Source organism: Acomys russatus, chromosome 4, assembly GCF_903995435.1.
Source record: "Acomys russatus chromosome 4, mAcoRus1.1, whole genome shotgun sequence".
In the NCBI taxonomy this organism is placed as follows: domain Eukaryota; kingdom Metazoa; phylum Chordata; class Mammalia; order Rodentia; family Muridae; genus Acomys; species Acomys russatus.
In genome coordinates this window covers 62,401,607-62,425,654 of record NC_067140.1, presented here as the reverse complement: position 1 = coordinate 62,425,654, position 24,048 = coordinate 62,401,607, and the positions used below count along the sequence as shown (strand labels likewise).

General features: G+C 43.3%; 1 protein-coding gene across 1 annotated transcript in view; it reads left to right on the top strand.

Annotated features, from left to right (window-relative positions):
- Atp8b4 (ATPase phospholipid transporting 8B4 (putative)) overlaps window positions 1–24,048 on the top strand; it is a 175,878-nt gene that overhangs the window by 134,127 nt on the left and 17,703 nt on the right. Inside the window, exons 19-24 of the mRNA XM_051144911.1 lie at window positions 464–575; window positions 2,438–2,543; window positions 9,847–9,994; window positions 12,746–12,929; window positions 13,643–13,866; window positions 23,279–23,362. Of these exons, the coding sequence (XP_051000868.1) occupies window positions 464–575; window positions 2,438–2,543; window positions 9,847–9,994; window positions 12,746–12,929; window positions 13,643–13,866; window positions 23,279–23,362 (858 nt within the window). The remainder of the gene's footprint in view (window positions 1–463; window positions 576–2,437; window positions 2,544–9,846; window positions 9,995–12,745; window positions 12,930–13,642; window positions 13,867–23,278; window positions 23,363–24,048) is intronic.

Here is a 24,048-nt window from a genome sequence, read left to right as displayed (position 1 = left end):
AGCTAGGGACTTCTCAAATCATTAGAGAAGCAGCCTCTGCCCATTTGTGCAAACATGCTATCTGAACATAGCATCTCCCTCACGTAAATTCGACCTCCCTGGCTTCTGTTATTAAGTTGGCTTGACTTATGGGCTTCCTATTGATTGACTGATGTACAAAACAGGGTGCTTACTATATCAACATTTTATTTTATTTGTTTATTTTTTACTTTTTTTGATTTTTTTTTTTTTTTTTTAGACAAGATTTCTCTGTGTAGCCTTGGCTGTCCTGGACTCGCTTTGTAGACCAGACTGGCCTCGAACTCACAGCGATCCACCTGCCTCTGCCTCCCGAGTGCTGGGATTAAAGGCGTGCTGCCCTCACTGCTTGTTTCTTCACCTTTAAACTCTGACTGGAAGCTACAGATGTTACATGTATTCTTTGCACGTATTAACATACATTATTCTTTGCTCTCCAATGAAGTTACTAGGTGCCACTGCTGTGGAAGATAAGTTACAAGAAGGTGTCATTGAAACAGTTACAAGTCTATCACTAGCCAATATTAAGATCTGGATTCTAACAGGAGACAAACAAGGTATTTTGGAAATAGGTGACAACGATGTTTGGAGAGGGGGAATGAATTCTTTGAAAAAAATTGTTAATCAAAAACTTAAAGCAATTCAACAAAAATTTTTTTTCTAGTCCACCACATAGGAAAAAGTTGAAATGCAAAAGAGAAGGCTTTCTAAAAGATATGAACTTATTATTTAAAAGCTAACAAGAATTTAAAAACTAACAAAAATACCTTCCATAGTATATGCTCTTGTTGGTAGAGTTTCTGTACAGTTGCCATCCCTGCAGAGAAAAATACTAAACATAATTTTCCTGAGTGTTTTCTATCAGTGCTGAAGCAAGGCTCTGGAGCCCTTGAATTCATTCCCCTATAGATTCTTGGTGGCAGGGAGCTGTGCGAGACGTTCTAGAAGAACTCAGGGTGTTGAGTAAGCCTCTGAGAGGCTAAGGGCCACAGCTGTTTCTTAGGTGTTTATGGACACGTTGTTGTATTTTAACAACCACTACAGCTGTACCAATGTCCCTGCTGAATTCCAGAATTGCCTGTGTGAACTGAACTTCTTTTAGGAATGAACAGACATTAAGTGAGGACTCTTTTCTTAAGAAAGAAAAAGTAAATTAATAAGCTTTTCATCTGTCGCTAGCAATGAAAGATTAAAAATTTATGCTCAATCATTAGGAAATAAAAAATATTCATTTAACTACCACGTAGCTATTTTAAAGACTATCTTTAGAGCATGTAGGCATCTCTATATACCAAATCTCTGTATAACTATACGTACCTATACGGACCTATATCCCTATTGTCTCCCTGTCTGCCTATCTCTTTGTAGCACTATTGATTTAACCTAGGGTCTTCCACAAGCTAAGCAGGCATCTCCCCACTCAACTGCATATCCCATCCTGTCTTACTTTTTGTTTTGAGACAGGGTCTCACTAAATTGCCCAGACTGGCCTGAACCTCTCTGCCCAGGTAGGCCTCGAACTTTTGACCCTTCCTGCCTTTGCCTCCCATGTAGCTGGGATTACGGGCCTGTGCCACCAGGCCTACGACTTTACCATTTCTGTTCTTCTACCTCTATTATTAATTTAAAAATTGAGCCGTAGGAAGTTGGAGCCTGCGGTGCTCACTGGATACTTATTACACGAGACTTACAGCAGCTGACAGGTGTCATGGGCTCAGCTATTTAATTACTATGAGCACCTATGATTTTACCATTATTTATCTGATTTCTTTGTTTTATACAAAAGATATACTGAGATTTAATTATTTGTCTGTTTTGGTTTAGGGCAAGGCTCACGCTAATGTAGAACTAGCTAGTGTCCCATGATTCTCTAGTGTTAGAATCTCATGACTATAAAATGAAGGCAGAAATCACTGAGGATCGTAAAATCCTCCAGGTTTCTGGCAGAATGGTTCTGGGTGGTTCTTGAACTGATTGTTAAATTCCATTTTTTTTTTTTTTTATTTAGTGGGAAAACTACAAAGGGTTTCATGCATTTGCCTTCAATTATTAGTCTATCATATTAGACTTTGAATATTAGCCAAGTTTAGTATTTTGGCACCCTAATGAAGTTATTTGAGGTTTCTGGTAAAAAGTTTGTTTTTATGCTTTCTCTTCGCTGTACCACAGGATCTTAGGATATATAAATGAAAACCAAATTAGATGCCACTGATTCATAGATGCTCCTACTTTGGCTTAATGGAGGTGAATTTGGGAATGGGTCTCAGGTCTTGGACTTCTCCCTTGTCAATTTAATTGTGTAATGTTTTGTGTGTTCACTAACACTGTTGGATCTAATAGGCTCTGGAGAAAAACAGCCACAGCTTCACAACTTTATGGGAAGTGTAACATTAACAGAAGTAATCTTTCTTTGTGCCAGAAACTGCCATCAATATCGGCTATGCCTGCAACGTGCTCACTGACGCCATGGATGCTGTGTTTGTGATAACGGGGAACACGGCTGTAGAAGTGCGAGAAGAACTCAGGTGTGTGTCAAAGGGAGAGAGTAAGTGTGGGGAGGGGGAGGGACTCTCAGGCATCTGGGAAAGCTGAAGTAAGCGCGCTGCAGTCCCCAGTGCTGCCTCTCAGTGCAGGTGTTTCCGTACATTTTCTTAAGCCTCATTCACGATAGCTGCAAAGGCTAGTATAAAGCTGATATTGGCTACGAGTCATTGTCTTCAGGCCTCCAACGTTTCCCAAGTGTTTAAGGAAAGGATTTCAAGTCATGGGTATTGTTCTTTAAAAGTGTTCCTTGGCAAAAAAAAAAACAAAAACAAAAACAAAAAAAACCCAAAAAACAAAACAAACAAACAAACAAAAAACAAAAACAAACAAACAAACAAACAAAACCCTGTAAGATATTAAGTGACGATGAATGGCAGTATCACTGAAGGTGTGTTTTTAAAAACACCAGTTTCCTGGCTTCCTTCCACCTCCGGGTCTGGTCTCTGAGATATGGAGTTCTGGGAGGAGTGTTTAATAGGCTCTCGCAGTTTGTGATAAGATAATGTTGGAAAATGCAGCTTGTTGGGGGATGGCGTATGAAGTCAGGACGTAAGCACTCAGCCCAGGCTGCTGAGCACGCCTTGTGAAAAGTGGCATGCTTTGCTGTTTGTACAGCTGCCACCTAGCGCCAGAAAATGCGAGAGTGCTGGCACGGAACATAAGACTACATGAATATTAAATCTGGAGAACTGATATGTCCTAATATCTATACATTTATCATATTGACTTTCTGTTACTTCATTTGGAAAACATTAAAAATCTGCATAAGTATGCTGGCTTGTGACAGCTTCGCTTACTGCTACTGTAGCTTCTCTGAACAAAGCTTGCTGGACAGGGAAGAACGCCTTGGTTGGCATTTCACCAACTGGTATCTGTAGATCGAATCTGTTGTCGTTTCCACCTTACTCTGAGCAGAAAAGGGCTCTCACATGCTGGTGAGAGGCTCTGACAGGAGAATGCACATGTCTTAGCCAAATAAAAATTGAGAAGCTTCATTAATTATTGCTGATACATTTTAACTATTTATACAGTTTTAAGAAATGTATTACTTACTTATTAACATCATACTGACCGTGTTATTATTTGAGTTAATTATTTTCAGATACTTTTATGTCATTTTTATGACAGAATTCATGGGGCCTTTGAGGGAAATAGTAATACTTTGATATTTTAAAAGGCAAATTGTCATTTGGTTCATATATATTTATATATGTCTATACAATTCTAGTACTTTTTAAACAGATTGTAAAACCAACAAATCGAAAGTTTTTCTCCCCATTTATTTCCTGGCATAGTTAGTTGATTTGTGTTTTAACTATTAAAATTAAAACAACTTTCCCCTCCAACTAAACTGCACAAATAAAACTGAAACTTCTAAAGGAGCATTCTCAGGCTTTATGGCTAGGTACACAGTTTTTAAATGCGTGGATTTGTTTTAGAGAAAATGAACTTGTGAAATACTCTTAAAAACAACAACAAAACTCAAGGCATATGCATTGAATTTGCTCAGAGGCTAAGAGAAAAAAACAAAAAAATCAAAAACAAAAACAAAATCCAAGCCAGAGCAGTGGCGAATGACGGCCTTCCCAGGTCTTTTGGAAATCTAAAAATAAACAAGCAACAAAAACTTCCCAAACAAAATATGAGCATCAGCGAGACTCCCTACGATTGGAAGGCAGTGGGCAGTGCTGGCTCCATCTGAGCATGGGCGCTGTTAATGTTAGACTACATTTGAAGCAGCATGCGGATCTCTCCAAAAACTACCTGGAGAGGAAAGGCGATGATGATTGATATATATCCTAAGGAATTGTATTTGATGATACAATTCCAGGAAACAGTGCATTGGTGGGTGGGAGAAGTTAGGGGAGGAACTTAAAGGAGAAATCAGAAAGCAGGGACCTGGAAGAGGAAACCTTGAAGGGATGCTGCTTCCTGGCTTAGCCTCAGCTAGCTTTCATAATAGCCCAGACCCACAGTGAACTAAGTGGGTTTTCTCACACCAATCACTCTCTTACAGACATGGCCAAAGCCCTCATTTAGCCATTCATTATTATGGGAGCTTTCCTTTCTACTCAGCTCCTTAAGGCAACCTTAACTTATCTTTCGAGATTTGAAGAAACTTAATTTTTTCCCCCCTCTCGTAATACTCAATTAGTAAAAACCCCAACAGCTAGGATTTATAGTGAAACTGATGCTACACTTTTCAAGGGTCTATTTTGGAGCTCAAAACCCAAGAATTTAACTCCTCCCCACTGTGCTTAGTTCCCTTCCCAGGCAAGGCATGCTTCTGAGTAGAGATGGCCTCTGTGCTTATACAAATGATCAGAGAAGGAACAGTTGAGCTAATACCTCAGAATTTTATCCAGCTATAACTGGTTGACTGTACAGACGACACAGCTGTCATTTTATAGAAGAAATGTGTGTTATTTATGTACTATTGTTGGGACCTTCAAATGGCAGAATTCTCTACAAAAGGAAGCTAGTAATGTATTTTAAAAATATAAATGTGTGTGCTTTCGACTCAGTAATCCCAGTTCTAGAAATTTCTTCCAAGGAACTAAATGAGCAAAAATATAAAAATGTAGCTGAGGAAATATTTATTGCTGCATTGGGTATGATAATAGATAATTAGAAATAGCCCGCACAGCTGTGAAGGATTTTGTTAAATACTATGATATTTGCAAGCAATGGAATACAAAGAAGTCAATAAACGTGATTTTGCTTTTGTTGATTTTGGAAGGTGAGTGGCATATTTCACAAAAATGAGATTATAAAACATGTGTAAAATAACGTGATTTGCACACGCGCGCGCACACACACACGCGCGTGCACACACACACGCGCCCCACTATACATTACCCACTTAACACACACACACACACACACACACACACACACATGCGCGCCCCACGATACATCTATCCACTTAACTACCTACCACGCTTCTTCTTTTTGTTTATGTTATCCCCCAAGCAGTAGTATTTGTGTAAAGTTTAACAGTTGGTAAAAAACTAAAAACAAGTTTATTTTTTAATGAGAAGAAAGCTTTTCAAAGTAAAGCGTTTACATCCAGGTATAAGATCTCTCCTTCCCCAGGGACGCCTTGCTCAGCTGGTTGGCTGACGAGGCTTGCTTCAAGCCCGTCTTGGAGGTCCCCTCACACTTTGAGTCTAACACAGGCAAAGCATCACAGAAAGTCCTGCTGGCAGAATGAATACTTTTCCAGAATGCCTTTGCTTTCTGTGAAAATTTGGGGGAACGAGTACCTAAGGGGAGCTATTGTTTGGAGGCCCCCCACTACGTTGCTAACCTTGGTGATTTATAGCTATCTAAGCTTTGGGGATGAAATAGTAAAATCTTAAATTTGTGCCCTTCCAGAGTCTTACGTTATGTTTTTGAGTTCAGTGAAAGGTCAGGCAATAAATAAATAAATAAATAGAAAGAGCAGGATCTGAGGGATAGTAGCCATTGGATAGAAATCACTTAAAGGCATGTAGTTGAACCTGTCAAATGTGTTTAGATTTTGTCAACATGGGTGTGTACTTTTTATGCTCATGGCATGCACATAGCTTGTTTGGTGTCATTAGTCATTTTTAACACTTGATTTGGCTTCCACTGATGCTTTAGTGCTGGCAGCATGCCCACAGGTCTTCAGTTAAGCCATGTGTTAGCAGCATGCCTATAAGTCTGCAGTTAAACGCTGTGTTAGCAGCATGCCCACAGGCCTACAGTTAAGCCCTGCCAGTGTTTCTGATTGCATTATTTCCTGGATTGCATTTTAACGGAGCATGTATCTTCTGCTCAAAGAAAAACAGAAAATGCAGGGTTGTTCAGTCAGACAAGAGAACTCATTCTGTGTTTCATTTCTGTGGCACTGCTCACATGTTTTATTCTCAGAAAAAAAAAAATCACTAAACTGTGACCCCCCCTCCCCCTGCCACAGAGTACCCCACCAAGATGCTAGGACCCCATACTCCCTCTTTGGTCCATGGAATGTTTAATCATTAGTACTTTTTTGCAAATGCAAATGGCTGCAAGGACTGGCCCACAAGATTGTGTGGTGTAGGCTGTTTATAGAATATTGGTCAGTTGGGAGTCCTTTCATGGAGCAGAACATAGCAGTGGCCATAACATTACACAGAGTCTGTAATGACAGTGCAGACCAAACAAGAGGCATGTTGATTTGAATCCCCAAGTTCTAGTCTCCTGGGTAAAGTGTTTTAGTGGGTCAAGTTTCTCTTCATAAATTGTAATATTCTGGAGCACTGTATCTTGACTCCTAGCGCACACTAGTGTGTGCAGTTGCCCAAAGTTCAAAAGTGCTGCCTGTTTTCAGAGGGTCAATGGCCTGTCTAGGCCGTCCTAGTTTCTGAGAGTGGATCCATGTCTTTAAAGGTCTTTGGGGCAGGGAGGGATGGTCGCTCACGTTCTCGCTCTCCCTTCCTCCACTGTTGGCTGGGCGGTGCTGTCTCTTTCATCCCTCTGTTGTTGTATCTTACTCCAACCTAGGGAGAGCCTGTGACTGACCGCACACGGGAAGCCGTTTGTTTTGGTAGCCCAGAACTAAGAATTTGAAGTCTTGGCTCTGCCATGGGCTAATCGAGTGGCCCAAAGTCAGAGAACTAATCTGTCTGAGGCGGATGCAAATTTCCAAAGAACAAGCAAGCTCAAAGCGCTGGCCTTTTACCAAAGTCCAACTTTTCCCCCTTTAAACATAATGCAATAATTTCACCCTACTCCCTAACAGATCCTTTTAATTTTTGGATCTAGAGTGGCAGAAAAGGACTGAGAAAATGGCTTGTTCCTTCACCTCTTTTCTTCTTTGTAGGCTGAACGCAGTGCTTTACTCTGCTTTAACCGTGCTTCAGGTGCCATGGGCCCAGCATTGTAGTAAACTGCCCCTCATCGCAAAGCACAGACATTGTTTTGTTTTAGCGTCTGTTTGCTTGTATTCCTAGATGAAACAGTATGTGATGCCTCCACGATGTACATACAGTTCTTCTTCATTGAAAAGTGCTCTGTGCAGCTTGCCTCCTTCCTAATGAGTTGCTTTTTGCAAGAGCCAGCTTGTGTTTGGAGAGCTGAGTTCCAGGATGTAAAAACTATGGACACCCACTGAGATCTTACTATGGCGTGAGCGTCCAGTCTGGTGTGGGGTCAGGGTGTGTGTGTGAAGGTGGGAGCATTAGAAATTTTAGAAGAGCCTAAAAATTGTCCCCTTTCTGCCCGGAAAAGGGCTTATGTCACATGTTAGGATGACGTTGTTGGGGAAAACTCCTAAGTAAATAGACTTTTAGCCAGTGTGTTCATGAACTTCACCCTCCCTTGGGATGTTTTTCATTCTCCAAGGAGGAAGTAGAGGTTGAGTCATTTACACAGCAAATGGGAACCTCACCAAACAGGAACCCCGGGGAGATGTTTTTTTTACTTTAGTGTCTTCTCAGAACCCAGTTTGTGGGATCCACAGCACCACCATGGGAATGCTCATGTCTCATATGACTTCTCCATTCATCATATGGAGCTGGCGTTTTCGTGAGCACAGTGATGAGGGTTCCTCAAGTTGTTTATCCACTGTGCACGTCTGAGCCTTCTGCTTGCAACAGTAATTCTTCCCGCCAGCTTTGTCTCCTTCCCTTCCACAGCCCTCTAACTTTACACATCCTTTTTGTTTGTTTCTGCAAACTGCTTGCTAACTGTCTGATACCATTCTTGGAACTATAAAGGCTTGCGACAGGGCTCTTAAACGCAGGCGCGATATTGGTCTTGGACAGCAGGGGGCAATGTTGAGCTGGGAGAACAAGGTGGCCTGAGGTGCTTCTGGGTTTGCTTTTGTAGTTTGTACATAAACGCTCAGTGATGCGTTTTTAAATAATTCAAAACCTGAAGGCAAAATGTTTGTTTTAATATGGTCATTATCTCCTACCAGAAGAGCTTCAATATAAACTCATTTTAATAAGCGTTTTCACACTGGGTGGGACTTCAGGGAGGCGGTTCATTTTGCCGTAACTCAAAACATCTCCCAAGCCATTCCTCTGGCATTTATCTATACATGTAGTGGTGCGTTCACGTGCGTGCAGTGGCTGGCTCGGGCACCCCTCCTCAGGGGACCTCTGCTGGTATCGCTATGATGGAAGCTCCTGTGGTCATGCCAACAGACCTGTTATTTATAACCCTGTCAACCACAGGTCTTCCCGGAGGGAATTTCCCTTCCTTTAAAGACGTCATCACATTTTTGAAGAGAACAGTTAAAGAATGCTACTTCCAATGCTGTTATGTCATCATATAAGCTTCCTCCTAGGTGGGAGACAGGGATGGGATGTGTGCAGGACTCTCGTATCTACTACCGATTAGGTTGGGAGCCTTGCAAGGAACTTCCTGTTTAACAACACCATGCTTCATTGTTTGGACTTTCTTACAAGATCACTGCTGTCATTTAAACTGGTGGCATTTTTTTTAACTTAATACATTATATTATTGTATAATAATAAGTGGCATTATGTATATTTTCCTCCTTTTTTTGTTTTGTTTTGTTTTTTGTTTTTTTTCAAGACAGGGTTTCTCTGTGTAGCCTTGGCTGTCCTGGACTCGCATTGTAGACCAGGCTGGCCTCGAACTCACAGGGATCCACCTGCTTCTGCCTCCGGAGTGCTGGGATTAAAGGCGTGTGCCACCACCACCCGGTGTGTGTACTTTTCAAAGTTAAAAAAAAGTGTCTATCAGTGGACTGCTATTTTCAGGTAGATTATATAACATTTTATGCCAAAATGCTTAAAACACACACACACACACACACACACACACACACACACAGACACACACACACACACACAGACACACACAGAGAGGGAAACATCGAGACAGGGAAAGGGGAGAGAGAAGAAGAAGATCACTCCACAGTGACAAGAGGTTTCAGTCCTTGTCCTTAGTGTTTGTTTAGCATATTGAAAAACAGTTTGCCAGAGAGTGTACTCTTCAGCCATTACACACCAACGCTATCAAGACCCCTTTAGCTAAGACCAGTTTTTAGTTAGTTTGAAATGTTTGAGGTGATTCTGTGTTCATTCTGTTTACCTGCCTGTTCCCCGAGCCCCACCCCCACCCAGCTCCATGCAGCTTTGACCTGTACTGTTGTCTGCCTATTGGCTTGTTTGATGGACCTAATTCTTGGGTCTTACTCTGAGTAGTGATGGTGGAATGAATTTACTTCTAGGCCAGTGCCTTGGTGCAGTTGTAGATAATCTCTGTGTACTTCGCTATGCCTTTTAAATTCTCCTATTCTTTAAGGAAAGCAAAGGAAAATTTGCTTGGACCAAACACAAGTTTTTCCCATGGACATGTAGTTTATGAAAATAAGCAGCAGTCAGACTTGGACCAGTGTGCAGAGGAAGCCGGAACAGGAGAATATGCCTTGGTCATAAATGGCCACAGTTTGGTGAGTTTGCCTGAGGCTATTGTCCTTTCTTTTTCTTTACCCCAATAATCATCTCTTTTGTGCTGTCACAATGAGAACCCCTTTTGTGTTTTTCAAACAAACGACACTACAAAAAATAGGGCGTGCACAGGATTTCCTGTTTACCAAAGGAAAGACTTGTCCTGTGTGCATTTCATACATTGTTGTTTGAAGGGTCACACTGGATGGGAGGCTCTGGAGGACTGGGGACTCTATGAATTTTACCTAAACAGTTACTTAGGAGGACTGTTGAAGTGCTTTTGAAGGGGGGTGGGGGGGGGGCGCGGGGAATGTCACAGCTCAGTGTCATTTAATTGAAAAAATACAACTGGCCAGTTTCAGTTACTGCTCTTGCTAATGTTTGTGATTTGCGAGTCATGACCTGACCTTCATAGAATTACCACGGCAAATTATTGCCATTAAGATACCTCTGGTGGTTTTTCTAAATAGCAACATTCTACGGCAAAGCCAAACAATTTGATTTGATTAGGAAATCTGGTTCTTGTCATAATAGAATAAACTTGTATTGTACTTCTAAAGCAGTTCAGGTTCCAAGCCCTGAACGAAAACGCAAACTGCTCCTCCCAGCCTCTAATTAGAATACAAAAGAAAACTGCAGTCTCGTGAAATTATCATTTAAACGTACAAAGAACTTAATCTCCCATCTTTCTTTGGCTTTGATGCTCATTTTTCACTTTGGAGTTTGGAAAATGAACGTTTGTTTTTGAAGAAAGTTTCTTAGCAGACAAAAGAAGTTGGATCTGAGTCTATTAGATCCCCCTGCGACCGACTGTCTGCCCGTTCGCTCCCAGTGCTCTCAGATCCAGCTGGATCCCAGGCGCAGCCATGTGCTGCTTCCACACCATGGAAAGTTACAGAGCTCAGCTGCAGGCCAAGCCCAGTCAAAAGCTGGTCCAGATGACATGAACTTTTCCCTCGCACAGATGAACGTCAAACGAAGGTTATGTCTGTCTGCTGAGATCTGGAGTGGCCCAGGCAGCACAGTAGGACAGGATCCCTAATGGGTTAGGCTTTGACTGTCCCTTGGGCTTGAGGAAGGCAGCGTGTGTAGGCTGTGGGCACTCAGGTGATATCCTTCTCTCGGCTGAAAGAAAGCTAAGATAGGTGCTCATCAGGAGCCCTGTTTGCTTCAAAGCCCCTGCTCGAGGAGCTGTAAGACGTCGCTTTTCAGTTATGGAGAGTCAAATATATATATATACATATATATATGTATATATATATACATATATATATATACATATATATATGTATGTATTGCTAGTATGGTCAGGTTGTACTTATTTGCTTTCTTTTAAAATCATAGCCCCAGTCTTCTCAAATTCTAAAGCTTTTCTGAATATAATCGGGCCTGTCTTCATCAAAGTCTAAATGTACATTTTTATTTGCTGATACCGAAGAAAAATGAGCAGAGGAAAAAAGGGGCCATTCTGAGTAAAAGAGACAGTTATATGGCTTGTCTTTCAGAAAGTGTGACATATTAAAAACGTCATGGTCCATAGTGTCTTCTAGACATATAGATTTGGATATGAAAAACCTTTCGCACCAGTGTCACATTTTTGTTTTCCTTCTCCCCACCTGCCTTCTCATGCTGTTATCATGGGTTAGACAGACTTACCCAGGTCACAGTGCTAGAGTGCTCAGACATGAACGGAGCAGAGTTCTTGTTGGGGCAGGTGGGGGGCGATCACTGCATAATTCTGATAGTAATATGGCAGATACTACAAAAAAAAAAAAAAAAAAAAAAAAGGAATGCTTTTAGAGCACAGATGTAGGCACATTAAATTCATTATTAAAAAAAAATCAGAGGAGACTTTCTGGCAGAACTGATGTTATTGAGTGAAAATGATATAGCAAGCACCAGGGTATAAAGGCAGGCTGGGAACAAGCAACGCAGCGTGATGGGCATGACAAGGGGACCTAAAGGTGCTACCGAGCACAGCCTCGGAGAGTATGTGGGCCAAACTGTAAAGGGCTGTCAGTGCCTCGCTAAGGGCGCTCACTACTCAAAAGACTCATGTTTCATTTGAATGTGTCCGTCACAGAGTGCAAGATGAGGTGTTTCTACAAAGGCGATTTCCCAGTTAGTTGGAGAGACTCGTGTCCTCTTTCTCAGTAATTTCTTAGAGTATAACCGGCATTGACTATGTAGAGCAAGGGTGAGCATGGTTGCGGAGCCCTGGTTGAGGCGCAGGCCGCTTGCCACCCTCTTGTTCAGGCTTCTGATTTCAGCCACAGTGGTTTTCCAGGGCCAGCCTCAACTCCTGTTCTTTTAATCTTGCCGGCACGAGCACTGACCGTGCTTGTCAGGGCAAGGAGACCAGCAGCTTGCCGTGTCTAAATCACTATGCTTGGCGGTTCATTTAAAACCACTGAGAGGTAGATAGGTTCTATCTATTTGCTTCCGCTGATTCTAGTAGTTCCTAGAACTTTCCCTATGTCTGTTATAGCTATATCTTGCCAAGATGGCGTGGTAACATGTCAAGGAGACACACTGAGTGAACATCTCTTATTTTTATGTTAAATTTCCTTGAAACTTACCAAATGGCTCAATATTCGTATCTTCATGTGTGCTGTTGCTTTTGTGACCCTGAATTGATAAAGTAAGGGAGCGGTTCTGAAATTAAGTCAGTTAAGAACCCAGACATTTGCTGTGTAACTTACCATCACCATACGTTCTGTTGCTATTTGTTTCTGTTTGTTTTGATGGTACAGGCCCATGCCCTAGAAAGTGATGTTGAGAGTGATCTTTTGGAGCTGGCCTGCATGTGTAAGGCTGTCGTTTGCTGCAGAGTCACCCCGCTCCAGAAAGCCCAAGTAGTAGAGTTGGGGAAAAAACACAGAAGCGCTGTGACTTTGGCCATTGGTGACGGGGCCAATGATGTCAGCATGATTAAAAGTAAGAGGGTATTCTCTCCATGATGCACGCTGCACATGATGCACAAATGGAGCCCTGTGTCAGCATGTGATAATATGTAGCAGAAGTGTGCATTTATGTGATTTTACCATGGTTCTTACATAAATTACACTTCTCTGGGTTCAGTGCTTGCACAGTTATTATTATCCCTAGGAGATTTCCCTTCAGTCAAGTCACCTGCGTCTTTCTTAGTTTAGAAAATGACATTGCTCTATGATCATATACAGGGGGAGGAGGTGCCCCTCAGTCACAGTCATAGGGGAGGGGAATAAGGGGAAAATGGGAGGGAGGGAGGAATGGGAGGATACAAGGGATGGGATGACCATTGGGATGTAATATGAATAAATTAATAAAATAAAAGAAAAGAAAAAGAAAATGATATTGCTTGCCTTCTCCTGTTTGGGAGGGAGCAACCAGTCAGGGCAGGTGAGAGAATCCACGCCTGCATTTGTAGTGGCTGGATTGAGGTCATTGTTGTCATTTCCAAGCGTAAAGCGCACATTTCCAAACTTTTCCCAGCAACGAGGGTAATACTTAACTATGTGACGAGGTCATGAATGTATGTGAAGAACCTGTAATAATTATCGTAGCTACATAGTTACAATAAATGAGTCACACAAAGGAGGAGCAAGTTCCTTAAAGATGCTGCGATTTTGTTTGAGGGTGAACCCTTTCCCCTTTTCTTTCCTTCCCAGGTGCTCACATTGGCATTGGCATCAGCGGTCAGGAAGGACTGCAAGCAGTCTTAGCCAGTGACTACGCGCTGGCTCAGTTTAGGTATCTCCAACGGCTGCTTCTGGTTCACGGGAGGTGGTCCTATTACAGAATGTGCAAGTTTTTATGCTATTTCTTCTACAAGAACTTTGCATTCACCCTTGTGCATTTCTGGTTCGCCTTCTTCTGTGGCTTCTCAGCGCAGGTGAGTAAAAAGCACCTTGTTTCTCCTCCCATGAGCGACACCCACTCTTCTGCACACTGTTTTACTGATAAAGAAAAAAGACACTTACACACCCGATTCAGGGCCGTATAATCATTAGGCAACTCAGTGTCGATGAGCTTTGAATCCAACCCACATAGAAATATATGTGTAGCTAGAGTTTTCTTATTTATAGAATAACTAATTACTATCACATATCATTTAGATTTTCTTGAAATGTTTTGGTATGCTAACAGGTGTGCTTAATGAAGTGTTTTAAAAGTATTTTTTCTTTAAAACTTTCACACACGCCTACAATATGTTTGATCATACTACACCCACCGTACCCCAACTTTGTCCAGATCCATTTCCACTCCACACCCCAAATTTATGTCTTAAAATATTATGACTTGCTAAATCCAATATGTGCTGCCCGCAAACTGATGAGTGTGCGGCCATTCACTGGCACATGGTCAACCCACCAGCGAGCACAGACTTAAAGAAACTGAGTTTCCCTTTACTGTGAGCTATCAGTTACTAAAAGTTCCCCAGCCAACTTGGTGGGCCATGAACAGCCCTCCCATGCAGGCTGGAACAGGGACTGACCTGATCTTTGCAGCTCTCATTCAGGTAACCATAGTTACCATGTGTTCATGAGCGCAGGGCCTGTCATGCCCAAAGGAGATCCATTTCTCATTTGCAAGGCCTTATAATCTTTCTGCCCCTTCTTCCTCAGTGGTCCCATGGGGACATAGAGTGTAATATAGATGCCCCCATTTATGGCTGGACACTCCACAGACACTCTGCATCTTTGACCAGATGTGGGTTTCTGTATTAACCATGACCCACTGCGCAAAGAAGCGTCTCTGATGTGGTCTAGAAGCTGCACCAATTGAGGGGCACAGAGATAGGAATTTAGAGGGCAATATGATATTTTACACCAAGGAGAAGAAGTTGATGCTCTGACATCAGAGCTGCTTTGATATCATCCCACCAGCTAAAGTTCATCTACAGATAGTGTTGATATCATTTAAGGGCCGCTTTGCATCCTTCGGTAGATCTTGCCGTGCTGCTATTATGACTCATCAACCCCACTGCTCTGTAGGCCTGTTGATTGCTCTTCTCCCTGGACAGCTCATGGAGAACCTTCAGAGAGTATAAGAGCTGGTACTCAGGGAGGAGCCTTCGAGGTCAGTTTCAGCTTGATGCTTTTAAGCCCTAAGTGTGTTATCTTCAGCAACAGGGTCTTACCTTCAAGTTCTGGGAAGAGACCAAGTGTAATGGCAATTGCCCATAATGCTTTGAGAATCTCTTTGACACCCCTAATGCATAACTCCAGGGGAACTTTCCCATGGCCAACACTGCGGCTGTTGTTAGATTCCATTTAATTTTCTAAAATTGGCAGAATGCAGAGAGGGGATTTTTCTCAATGATGCTATGTAGGGCAGGAGCCCGGATCTAGAGCTTGCATTTAACCACTCTAAAGATGGAGTCCCCCTAGCCCCACATCGTGTCTCAGGGGTACTGAGAACTGGCTGGGAGGGCCACTGGGAGGTGGGGCTTGAGTTGGCGAGCCTGGCTGTTTCTTCTCTCTGTTTTTCACTTGAAGGGCTTGATTAGCACCAGGTTTGTGACATATTTTGGCTTCCTCTCTGAGTCCTGTTCTTCTAAGGACAATATGTTATAATGAGGCAAACACAAAGAAACCAACATGTTTGGAAGAGACACTGGCCAGTCTATGCAGCTTGAGAACTTATGAATGTGGCACATTCTTGCCTCCATGGAAACCATCTAGGTAGCTTTGGCCTCCAAAGTCATGTGCCGGATGTGGGAGGTCTCCTCAGGCCCTAAAACCCACCTTTTTTTTGAAGAGAGCTCTTACTTCCTGCTGGTCTTCTCCTATGTGGCCTACCCGTCAGGCTCCCTTTCAATGCAGTCCTGGCAGAAATGAGACTTATACACATTCTCTTGTGTCTTTGAATGTTGGCTCACTTAGCAACAATTGGCTTAGTTCCAGTTTAGGGCAGGTGCTCTGTTGGCATGCAGGGACGCGGCCATGACACGGAGGGAGGTAAATTCCCATCCACAGAGAACTTACAGCCCGGGAGTGATTTTATTTGTATAAATGTGGAACGAATGTTAAATCACTCCCTGGCCACATTTCTCTTATTTGTTCAACCAAGTTTTTTGATTCAATTTTTTCATAAAATATATTTTGATATTTTCCCCTCCCCCAACTCCTCTCAGATCTCACCTCCCTACCCACTTAACGTCATATTCCTTTTCTCTCAAAAACAAAGCCCCCCAAAAAACTCCCCCTAGAAAAACAATAACAACAAAATAAAATTTAAAAACCCCAAAACATAGGAAAACAAAAAAAGTTTCCCCCCAAACCTCAGAATGAAATAAAAATCCCACAACAGACAAACACTGAGTGCTGGTCAATGACTCCTGGCAAAGAGCCTGCCCCGGAGTGTGGTTGACATACCTAGTGATGGCTCCACTGGAGAAAAATGATTTTTCCTTTCCAATTAGGTATCAATTGCAAATAGAGTCTTGGTTAGGGGTGGGACATTGTGTTCACTTCCCTTTTTCAGTGTTGGTAGTTTTGTCTGGCTTGAACCTATGCAAGACTTTTGCGTGCTACCACAGTCTCTGTACATTTACCTGTGTATCAGCCCTGCTGTGTCAGGAAGACACCGGTTCCTTGGCGTCATCCATCACCTCTGGCTCTTACAGGCTTTCTACCTCCTGTTACTCATCGATCGATCCCCGAGTGTTGATGCGAGGAGTTAGATGAAAACATCCCACTTAGGGGGGAGTGCTGCAAAGTCTCTCCCTCTCCCCACATTGTCTTGTTATGTGTCTCTGCGTTAATCCGCGTCTGTCCTAAGAAGAAGCTTCCTGATGAGGGTTGAGTGACGCACTGATCTGTGGCTATAGAAATATGCCACTAAGAGTCATTTTGTTGCTCTGTTCCCTTAACAGAAAAATAATAGTAGGTTTTCTTGTAGGTCCATGACCTATCCAGTCTGCAGTTCTTGGCCACTTTTAGCTGTGTCAGGTATGGATGGGTTCCACCTCATGGAGTGGACTGGGGCTAGAGGGACTCCATCTTTAGAGTGGTTAAATGCAAGCTCTAGATCAGGGTTCCTGCCCTACATAGCATCATTGAGAAAAATCTCCTCCCTGTATTCTGCCAATTTTAGAAAATATTTCTGCGTGGCTTTGTATTAAATGGAATCTAACAAGAGCCCCAGTGTTGGCCATGGAGTTATGCATCAGGGGAGTCAAAGAGACTCTCAAAGCATTATGGGTAATTGCCATTACACTTGGTCACCTCCCAGAACTTGAAGGTAAGACTCTGTTGCTGGAGATAACACACTTCAGATAAAACCCCATTTAAAAAAGTGGTTGGTTATCCCCCCCCCTAATATCTGTGCCACTGCCACACCAGTACGTCTCACAGGTAGGTTGCTTTTATAAGTTGCAGATTTTGTAGCTGGGTGAAATTTGTGATTCTGTTTCTCCTCCAGTGGCATGCAGAGTAGGGGCGAAGCATTTAGTTGGGCACCTACTTGATTTGTTGTTCGATTATATGTATGTTGTGTCTTCAACAGCAGGGTGTTACCATCAGCTTGTGGAGAGTAGCCAATAGCCTTGGTGATAGCCTATAACGTTGGGGTTGGGGGAGGCTATGGTACCCTTTTGACCAGTGACTCAACAGGATGTAACTCCTTCTTGGCACTGGGGAGTTTACTTGGTGGCATAAGATATTTTTCCCATTATATGGTAATGTTATTTAAATTCTGTATATGTTTTAGGAAGCTTGTCTTAGTGTTTTATTGCTGGGAAGAGACACCATGACCAAAGCAAGGCTTACAAAGGAAGTGATTTCCTGGCTTACAGTTTCAGAGGGCTAGTCTGTTATCAGCATGGTGGGAAGCATGGCAGCACACAGGCAGACATGGTGCTGGAGAAGGAGCTGAGAGTTCTACATGCAGATCTGCCTGCAGCAAGAAGAGAAAACCACTGGGCCTGGCTAGGGTTCTTGAAATCTCAAATCCCACCCCCAGGGACACACTTCCTCCAAGACCATACTACTGATCCCTCTCAAGTAGTGCCACTCCCTAGTGACCAAGCAGTCAATCATATGAACCAAGGAAAGCATTCCTATTCAAATCACAGCTCCTTTACAGTATTAGGTTTCCACACGGTTTTGCATAAGGCCTTGGTGTTGCTCCTCCCCAGATTCCCTCCTTGGCCCTTCTCTTCCATCGCCCTATTTAAGGCTCCTGTTATGTTCTCTCTTTATCTCTCCATAATATCATATTATGTTCCCCCTCCTTGAGAAATCCTCCCCCCAACCCCTCTCCTTGGATAATCCTCTCCCCTCCCAACCCCTGTGTCTCTTACTAGGTACCTAACCTCTGTGTTTATTCAGATGGTAGCAAACCTATCAAAAGTTTAAATACTAACTTTTACATATAAGTGAAAACACGCAATATTTAAATTGTACTTAAAGAACGTATCCTGTGTGTGTCTGGGACGAGGAGCTCATGAGCACGTGAGAGGATAATGCTCAGGAGTCTGCTGTCTCCCTCCACCACGTCAGCCCTGCACTCAAACTCAGGCCATCACACTTAGGGACAAGCGTCTTTAAGCACCAAGCTGCTCTGATGGCCCCCAAAGTGCATGCTGGCGTAGCCCCTTTGCTCTGGCAGAGGGTTCAGAGGTGAGAGCGGTGAGCCTGCTCAGGAGTGCAAGTCTCCCCTTCAGCTCTGTCTGCTCGGGGCTCCAGCAAGCTTCCCCAGGTGAACTGCCTTCCTTCTAACATCATCTGGAAGCCCAAGTTCACCTCCTGTCAACAAACACTCCAACTCAACTCACCACTGAGGGACAAAGAAACATCACCTGGCTTGGTGAAATTTCCAGCTGGGATTTTTTTTTTTGGCAGAGCTGAGACAAAGGTTGGAGCATGGCTCTTTCTGCAGGGCACACCTTACCCTGATCCATTGAAACAGCCTACAGGATTTTCCTTGAGTTCAATGTGAGTGTGTGTATGTGTCTTGTTAATATCTGTAACTTATTTTTAAAAGCATCCAGTCCTTCGGGGGCTTTAATAAAGATGAGCTGTCCCTCCAAAAATTGCTGAGGCCCAGTTTAGGAAATTCACATTGGAAACTGTGTAAGCGTTGGCACTGAGCACTTGAGATTATATTATCTGATGACAATTTATCATTGTCAGGGAGATACAGAGATGTGTATCTTAAAAAAAAAAAAAAGAAAGAAAGAAAACCCTGTGTAATATGGAAGCAATTATCTTGTCAAGCCTGGAAAAGGTTTGTCAAATAGTATAAGAAAATATACAGTGAAATTTTGGGAAGTGGTAGGAGGGCGAGACTAACCCTGAGGCCCGATGGCGTCACAGGCTTTGATTTCCTCAAGGCAGGAGAGGTCCCCTGCCTTTGCCTCCCAGATGTGCCCCTTGGAAGCCCCTGGGACGGGCTGATGGTCAGGCTTGGCCCTTCCACCCAGCCCTACCAGTGAGACTGCTAACTGTGCAGAGCAACAACCAAGGAACTAAAGGGGTACACCTCCTGCTTATTTCCCCGTGTGTTTTCTTTAGCAGACAAATGTTCTTTGAGATTATACAGACTTTCTCTGTCTGTAACATACAGGAAACCTGAGGATACGCATTTCCAAAGAGGCATCTCATGCTCCTGTTTCGTTTCTTTTTCTTTCTTTCTTTCTTTCTTCTTTTTTTTCTTTCTTTCTTTCTTTCTTTCTTTCTTTCTTTCTTTCTTTCTTTCTTTTTTCCAATACTGGTGTCTGGTGTTCAAACTCAGGGGCTGGGTCATTGCTAGGCAAGCACTGTGTCCCCAAACCAAAACCCTTTGATGAGATTATTTGTAACTTACTACATGCTAGATACTGAGTTAGATTCTTGGGCTCCTGGATGAGGAAGTCTCCAGGAGCTGGCAGGTTGATAGGGTGGGGCTAGGCACCAGCATGGCCTATAATCACAGGTCAGTGTTAGGAAGCACTGAGATGCCATGAGTCATGGTACTAACAAGTGGCCTGGAGTCCAGGCCTGGCATGAGCCTGTTGGAGGAAGGCTCTTGGCTTCCAAACTGCTTCAAGTCAGTGCCCATCACCTGGGAAGGCGGGTCCTAAGATGAGTGACGTAATTCTCTACAAGGGATGGGAGTGCAATAGTTCAGAAATCCATCCTAGAAGACTGGCCACCTTCCTCAAGTTGATTCTTCAGGATCAATCAAAGCTGAGCAGGCTGGAGTCAGAGGATGGGCACCTCAGCCAAGGGGCTGCAGGAAGAGGAAGGAGGGGTGAGTGCTGGCCATTGGACAGGATGACGTCATGGATCTGAAGACTGAGTTGGTGGTGGAGGGCTGGTGCAGAAAGGAAGGAGTCTCCAATTTCCTCTTCCCAAATGACTCTAGCTTGTGTCCAGTTGACATAAAACTAACCAGCCCAGATGCACAGAGAATAAAAGATTTCCTCCCTGTTGTGTGAGAGTTTTCCAGGGGAGACACAGCACACAGGCCCACAACAGACCAAAATAACCAATTCAGTAATGTCCATCTTGGTGAACCAACCAGTTCTCATTGGGGTCACTAACAGGACGGGTAGGGGTAGAGGGGGTACTTACAGGGCTAGAGATGACACAGAGACAGCTGCGTCATCACAAAGCCACTTGCTGACACCCATGAAAGCTGTGACCTTACAGTGCCCTGCACAGCTTGCAGGCGGCGTGAATGTGCCTCTTCTCTGCTCAGCTCGGCAGGCTCTTTCCTCATTTTTTAAAGCTAGGGGCGGAGGGAGCTTCCAGAATCTTCCAAGTTTATTCTTTTCCAGACATGTAACATTTTGTTTACCTCCTGAGCTTCATGTGCCTCTCCCTCCCTGCCTTCTGGAGAGAATGTTTTCACTGGTAGGAAGCTGCCTCACACATTTCCTCACACCTTTACTAGCCCTTTCCCATCCTGTTCACCCTTCAGACCCAGTGGACACCGAGGATGCTAGGGTGCCTGTCGCTCACCACAGGATCCAGTCGTGCTGAAAATGTCTCCGAGTCCATGACCAGCCACACCAGGGTCTATGTTAGTCAAGTTCACTAGAACTGCACGGAACACTGTTGGCGTTTGGCATCTGAGGAACAGCCTACTCTTGTCTTTTCCTGTAACAAATCTATCCTCATTGCAAGAGTAAACGATGCTGCCAAGACACAGAACACTTAAAAAAAAAAAACAGAGTTAGCCTTTAAAGATACACCAGGATAGTTTCTCTTTGAGATAATTTACATCTGCAGGACATACTTGAAAGGGTTGTCTTGTTTATGTAACTAAGTACAGCCCACTTTAATGTGGCTGGCTCGTTTGATTTTAAAGTTCCCCAATGCTTTAGCACTTCCTCACAAAGAAATTGCACTTCAGAATATATTCAAAATCTGGTAGGTCGATCTAGAGCCGTTTTTCTTTTATTGGGAGCACCACTGGAAACTGGGAGCACCATTGGAGACTCCTCCCTTGCTTCCACTTACATCCCTCCCCTTCAGTTTGTTCTTAGCTTAGTACCAGTCCTCTGAAGCTTTCAACCAGTTAACCACACAGAAACCCTGACTGTAGGGATTAATTAACTAATTTATCTATTTATTTACTGGGATGGCATTTCACTAAGTTCTCTCAGATGAGCTCAAACTTGCTTGCTCTCCCTCTACCCCCTGCCTCAGCCCCACCAAATGCTGGTATTTTAAGGCTATGCCTGGGCTCTTCCTTAGCTCTTGGTGTCTACCATCCCCCTGATCGGTATCTCTGGGTTGCTCAGTGACAGGCCAGCTGCCTGCCTGGCATGCGATGCTGTTCTGTCTCAGGTATGCCTCAGGAGCTTGTCCTGGATCGTGGGAGTGAGCTTGTGCTAGAAATCTGCTCTCTCAATCCCTTCCTTCAGACTTTGTCTGTGGTGTCACTTCTTAGTGAAATCATCTTCAGTCGCCTTGTTACACTGATAACCCTCTCACATCCCTGTCTCCTTTTCTCCCTGGTAATTACTGTATTCTAATTCACTCACTCACTCGTTCACTCACTCACTCACTCACTCACTCACTCGCTTCCTCCTTCAAAATGTGACTTTTTATTGTATCTTCCCTTTGCCATTACAATGCAAAGTTCTTGATAAATTTTCAGTTGAGTGATCATGTTGAATTATTGGTACAAAGAACCTAATATTTGATGCATAGCTAGTTCTCAATGCATATTGAAATATAAATGAACAAATGCCATTGGGGCGGTAGGATGGTCATTGGTTAGGAGCCAGAGGTCTGGGTTTTTAATGTTTGCATATCCCTATAAATAAGAGACTCTTAAAGAGTCTCCACTTTTCTATAACATCAATAAAACGGGCATGTAATTTCTATTCCACTGGTGGGACTCATGCAAAGATTTTGTTTGTTTGTTTTGTGGTGGGGGAAACAAAATCTTTTGTAGGTCAGGCTGACCTCAAACTCATTGTGTAATTGAAGGTGACCTAGAATTGCTAGTCCCCATGTCTACCTTCGGGGTGCTGTGATTGGAGACCTGGACCTCTACTTTTGGCTTACAGAGCACTACAGATCAAATCTAAGGCACCATGCATGCTGCGCAAGCATTCCACTGTCTGTGCTGCGTTGCCAACCCCCTAGACAAGGCTGTCTTTTGCATCCTGCTGTGTGCATGTGAAAGGGGTGCTCTGACTGTCTTGCTTACATCCAGTGCAGCAATGAGATTTGTGCTCCCTCTGCTCCAAGCTTCTCCTGAGAAAATATTTGAACAGAGTCTAGGGGTAATGGGCTTATCTCTATGTTTCTCTGGGAATACTTTAGTGGATTGTTTGTATATCACTTAGCTCATGTGTTTGAACTTGTAATAAGCTATGAGGAACTTTGAGAGGGCAATAGTAATCCTCTGTAAGGTCTGGTGTCTCACATATGTGTGCTATTGTGTGTTGCTTTGGTATGCCGCACACATTAGCTCATCTCGCCCTCACTGATGCACAGTGATTGGGATGTGATGCCACTCCAGAGCTGAGCTAGAGCTGAGCATGGTAGTTCATGCCTCTAACCCCAGCATGTGGGAGCCAGAGTCAGGAGGATAGCTTTAAATCTGAGGCCAGCCTGGGCTACCTTGTGACTATGGCCCCATCTTAAAAACAACAAGGAACAAATTAAGCCAAAGCAAACTGCCTAGAGGTAAGGAGACGGAAGTGAGAGACACCAGCAGCCCCCATCAGGGGCAGAACCTTCGGAGAACCCAGGTCTCAGCCCTTGACCTCTGAGCTACCTAGCCCTGACAATGGATGTTTTCACTCTGTGGACAGTGTTTCTCATGGACGTGTCACTTCTTTTGTCACTTCTTTTCAGACCGTTTATGACCAGTGGTTCATCACTCTTTTTAACATCGTTTATACATCACTACCCGTTCTAGCCATGGGAATTTTTGACCAGGTACGTGGTTTTTGCTCTATTTGCTGCTTTCTTTTTCTGTTGAATCTTTCAGCTGTTGCTGGCAAGCATTTTACGTAGAAGGCTGATTCATGGGAAGATCATTAGGAATGTGGTTTTTTTCAAAGAAGTGTTGTATGGGTCACATGTCCTTTTGGGTCCTTTTCCTTCCCTGCTGCTTCTCCAGAGAGGTTCTCCATCCAAGTTTGCCTTGTCTGTTCTTAGGGACTCACATCTTGCCCTGTTGATGTAAGGTTCTGGGAAGCCATGCATGAAGTTTTAGCCTTTCATTTAAGTCCAGCATTTCTCAAATTACCATGATTGTATCTTTTTAAAAAATATAATATTTTAAATTAATTTTTTGAGAATTTCACAAACACGCACAATGTATTATGATCACATTAACTGCCCCAACTCCTACTCCTAAGTCTTCCCAGATGCACCCCAATACCCCCATGCCCTTCTTTTTTTAAATATATTTTATTAATTTATTCATATTACATCTCAATTATTATTCCATCCCTTGTGTCCTCCCATTCCTCCCTCTCTCCCTTCCATTTTCCCCTTACTCCCCTCCCCTATGACCGTGACTGAGGGGGACCTCCTCCCCCTGTATATGCTTATAGGGTATCAAGTCTCTTCTCAGTAGCCTGCTATCCTTCCTCTGAGTGCCACCAGGCCTGTCCATC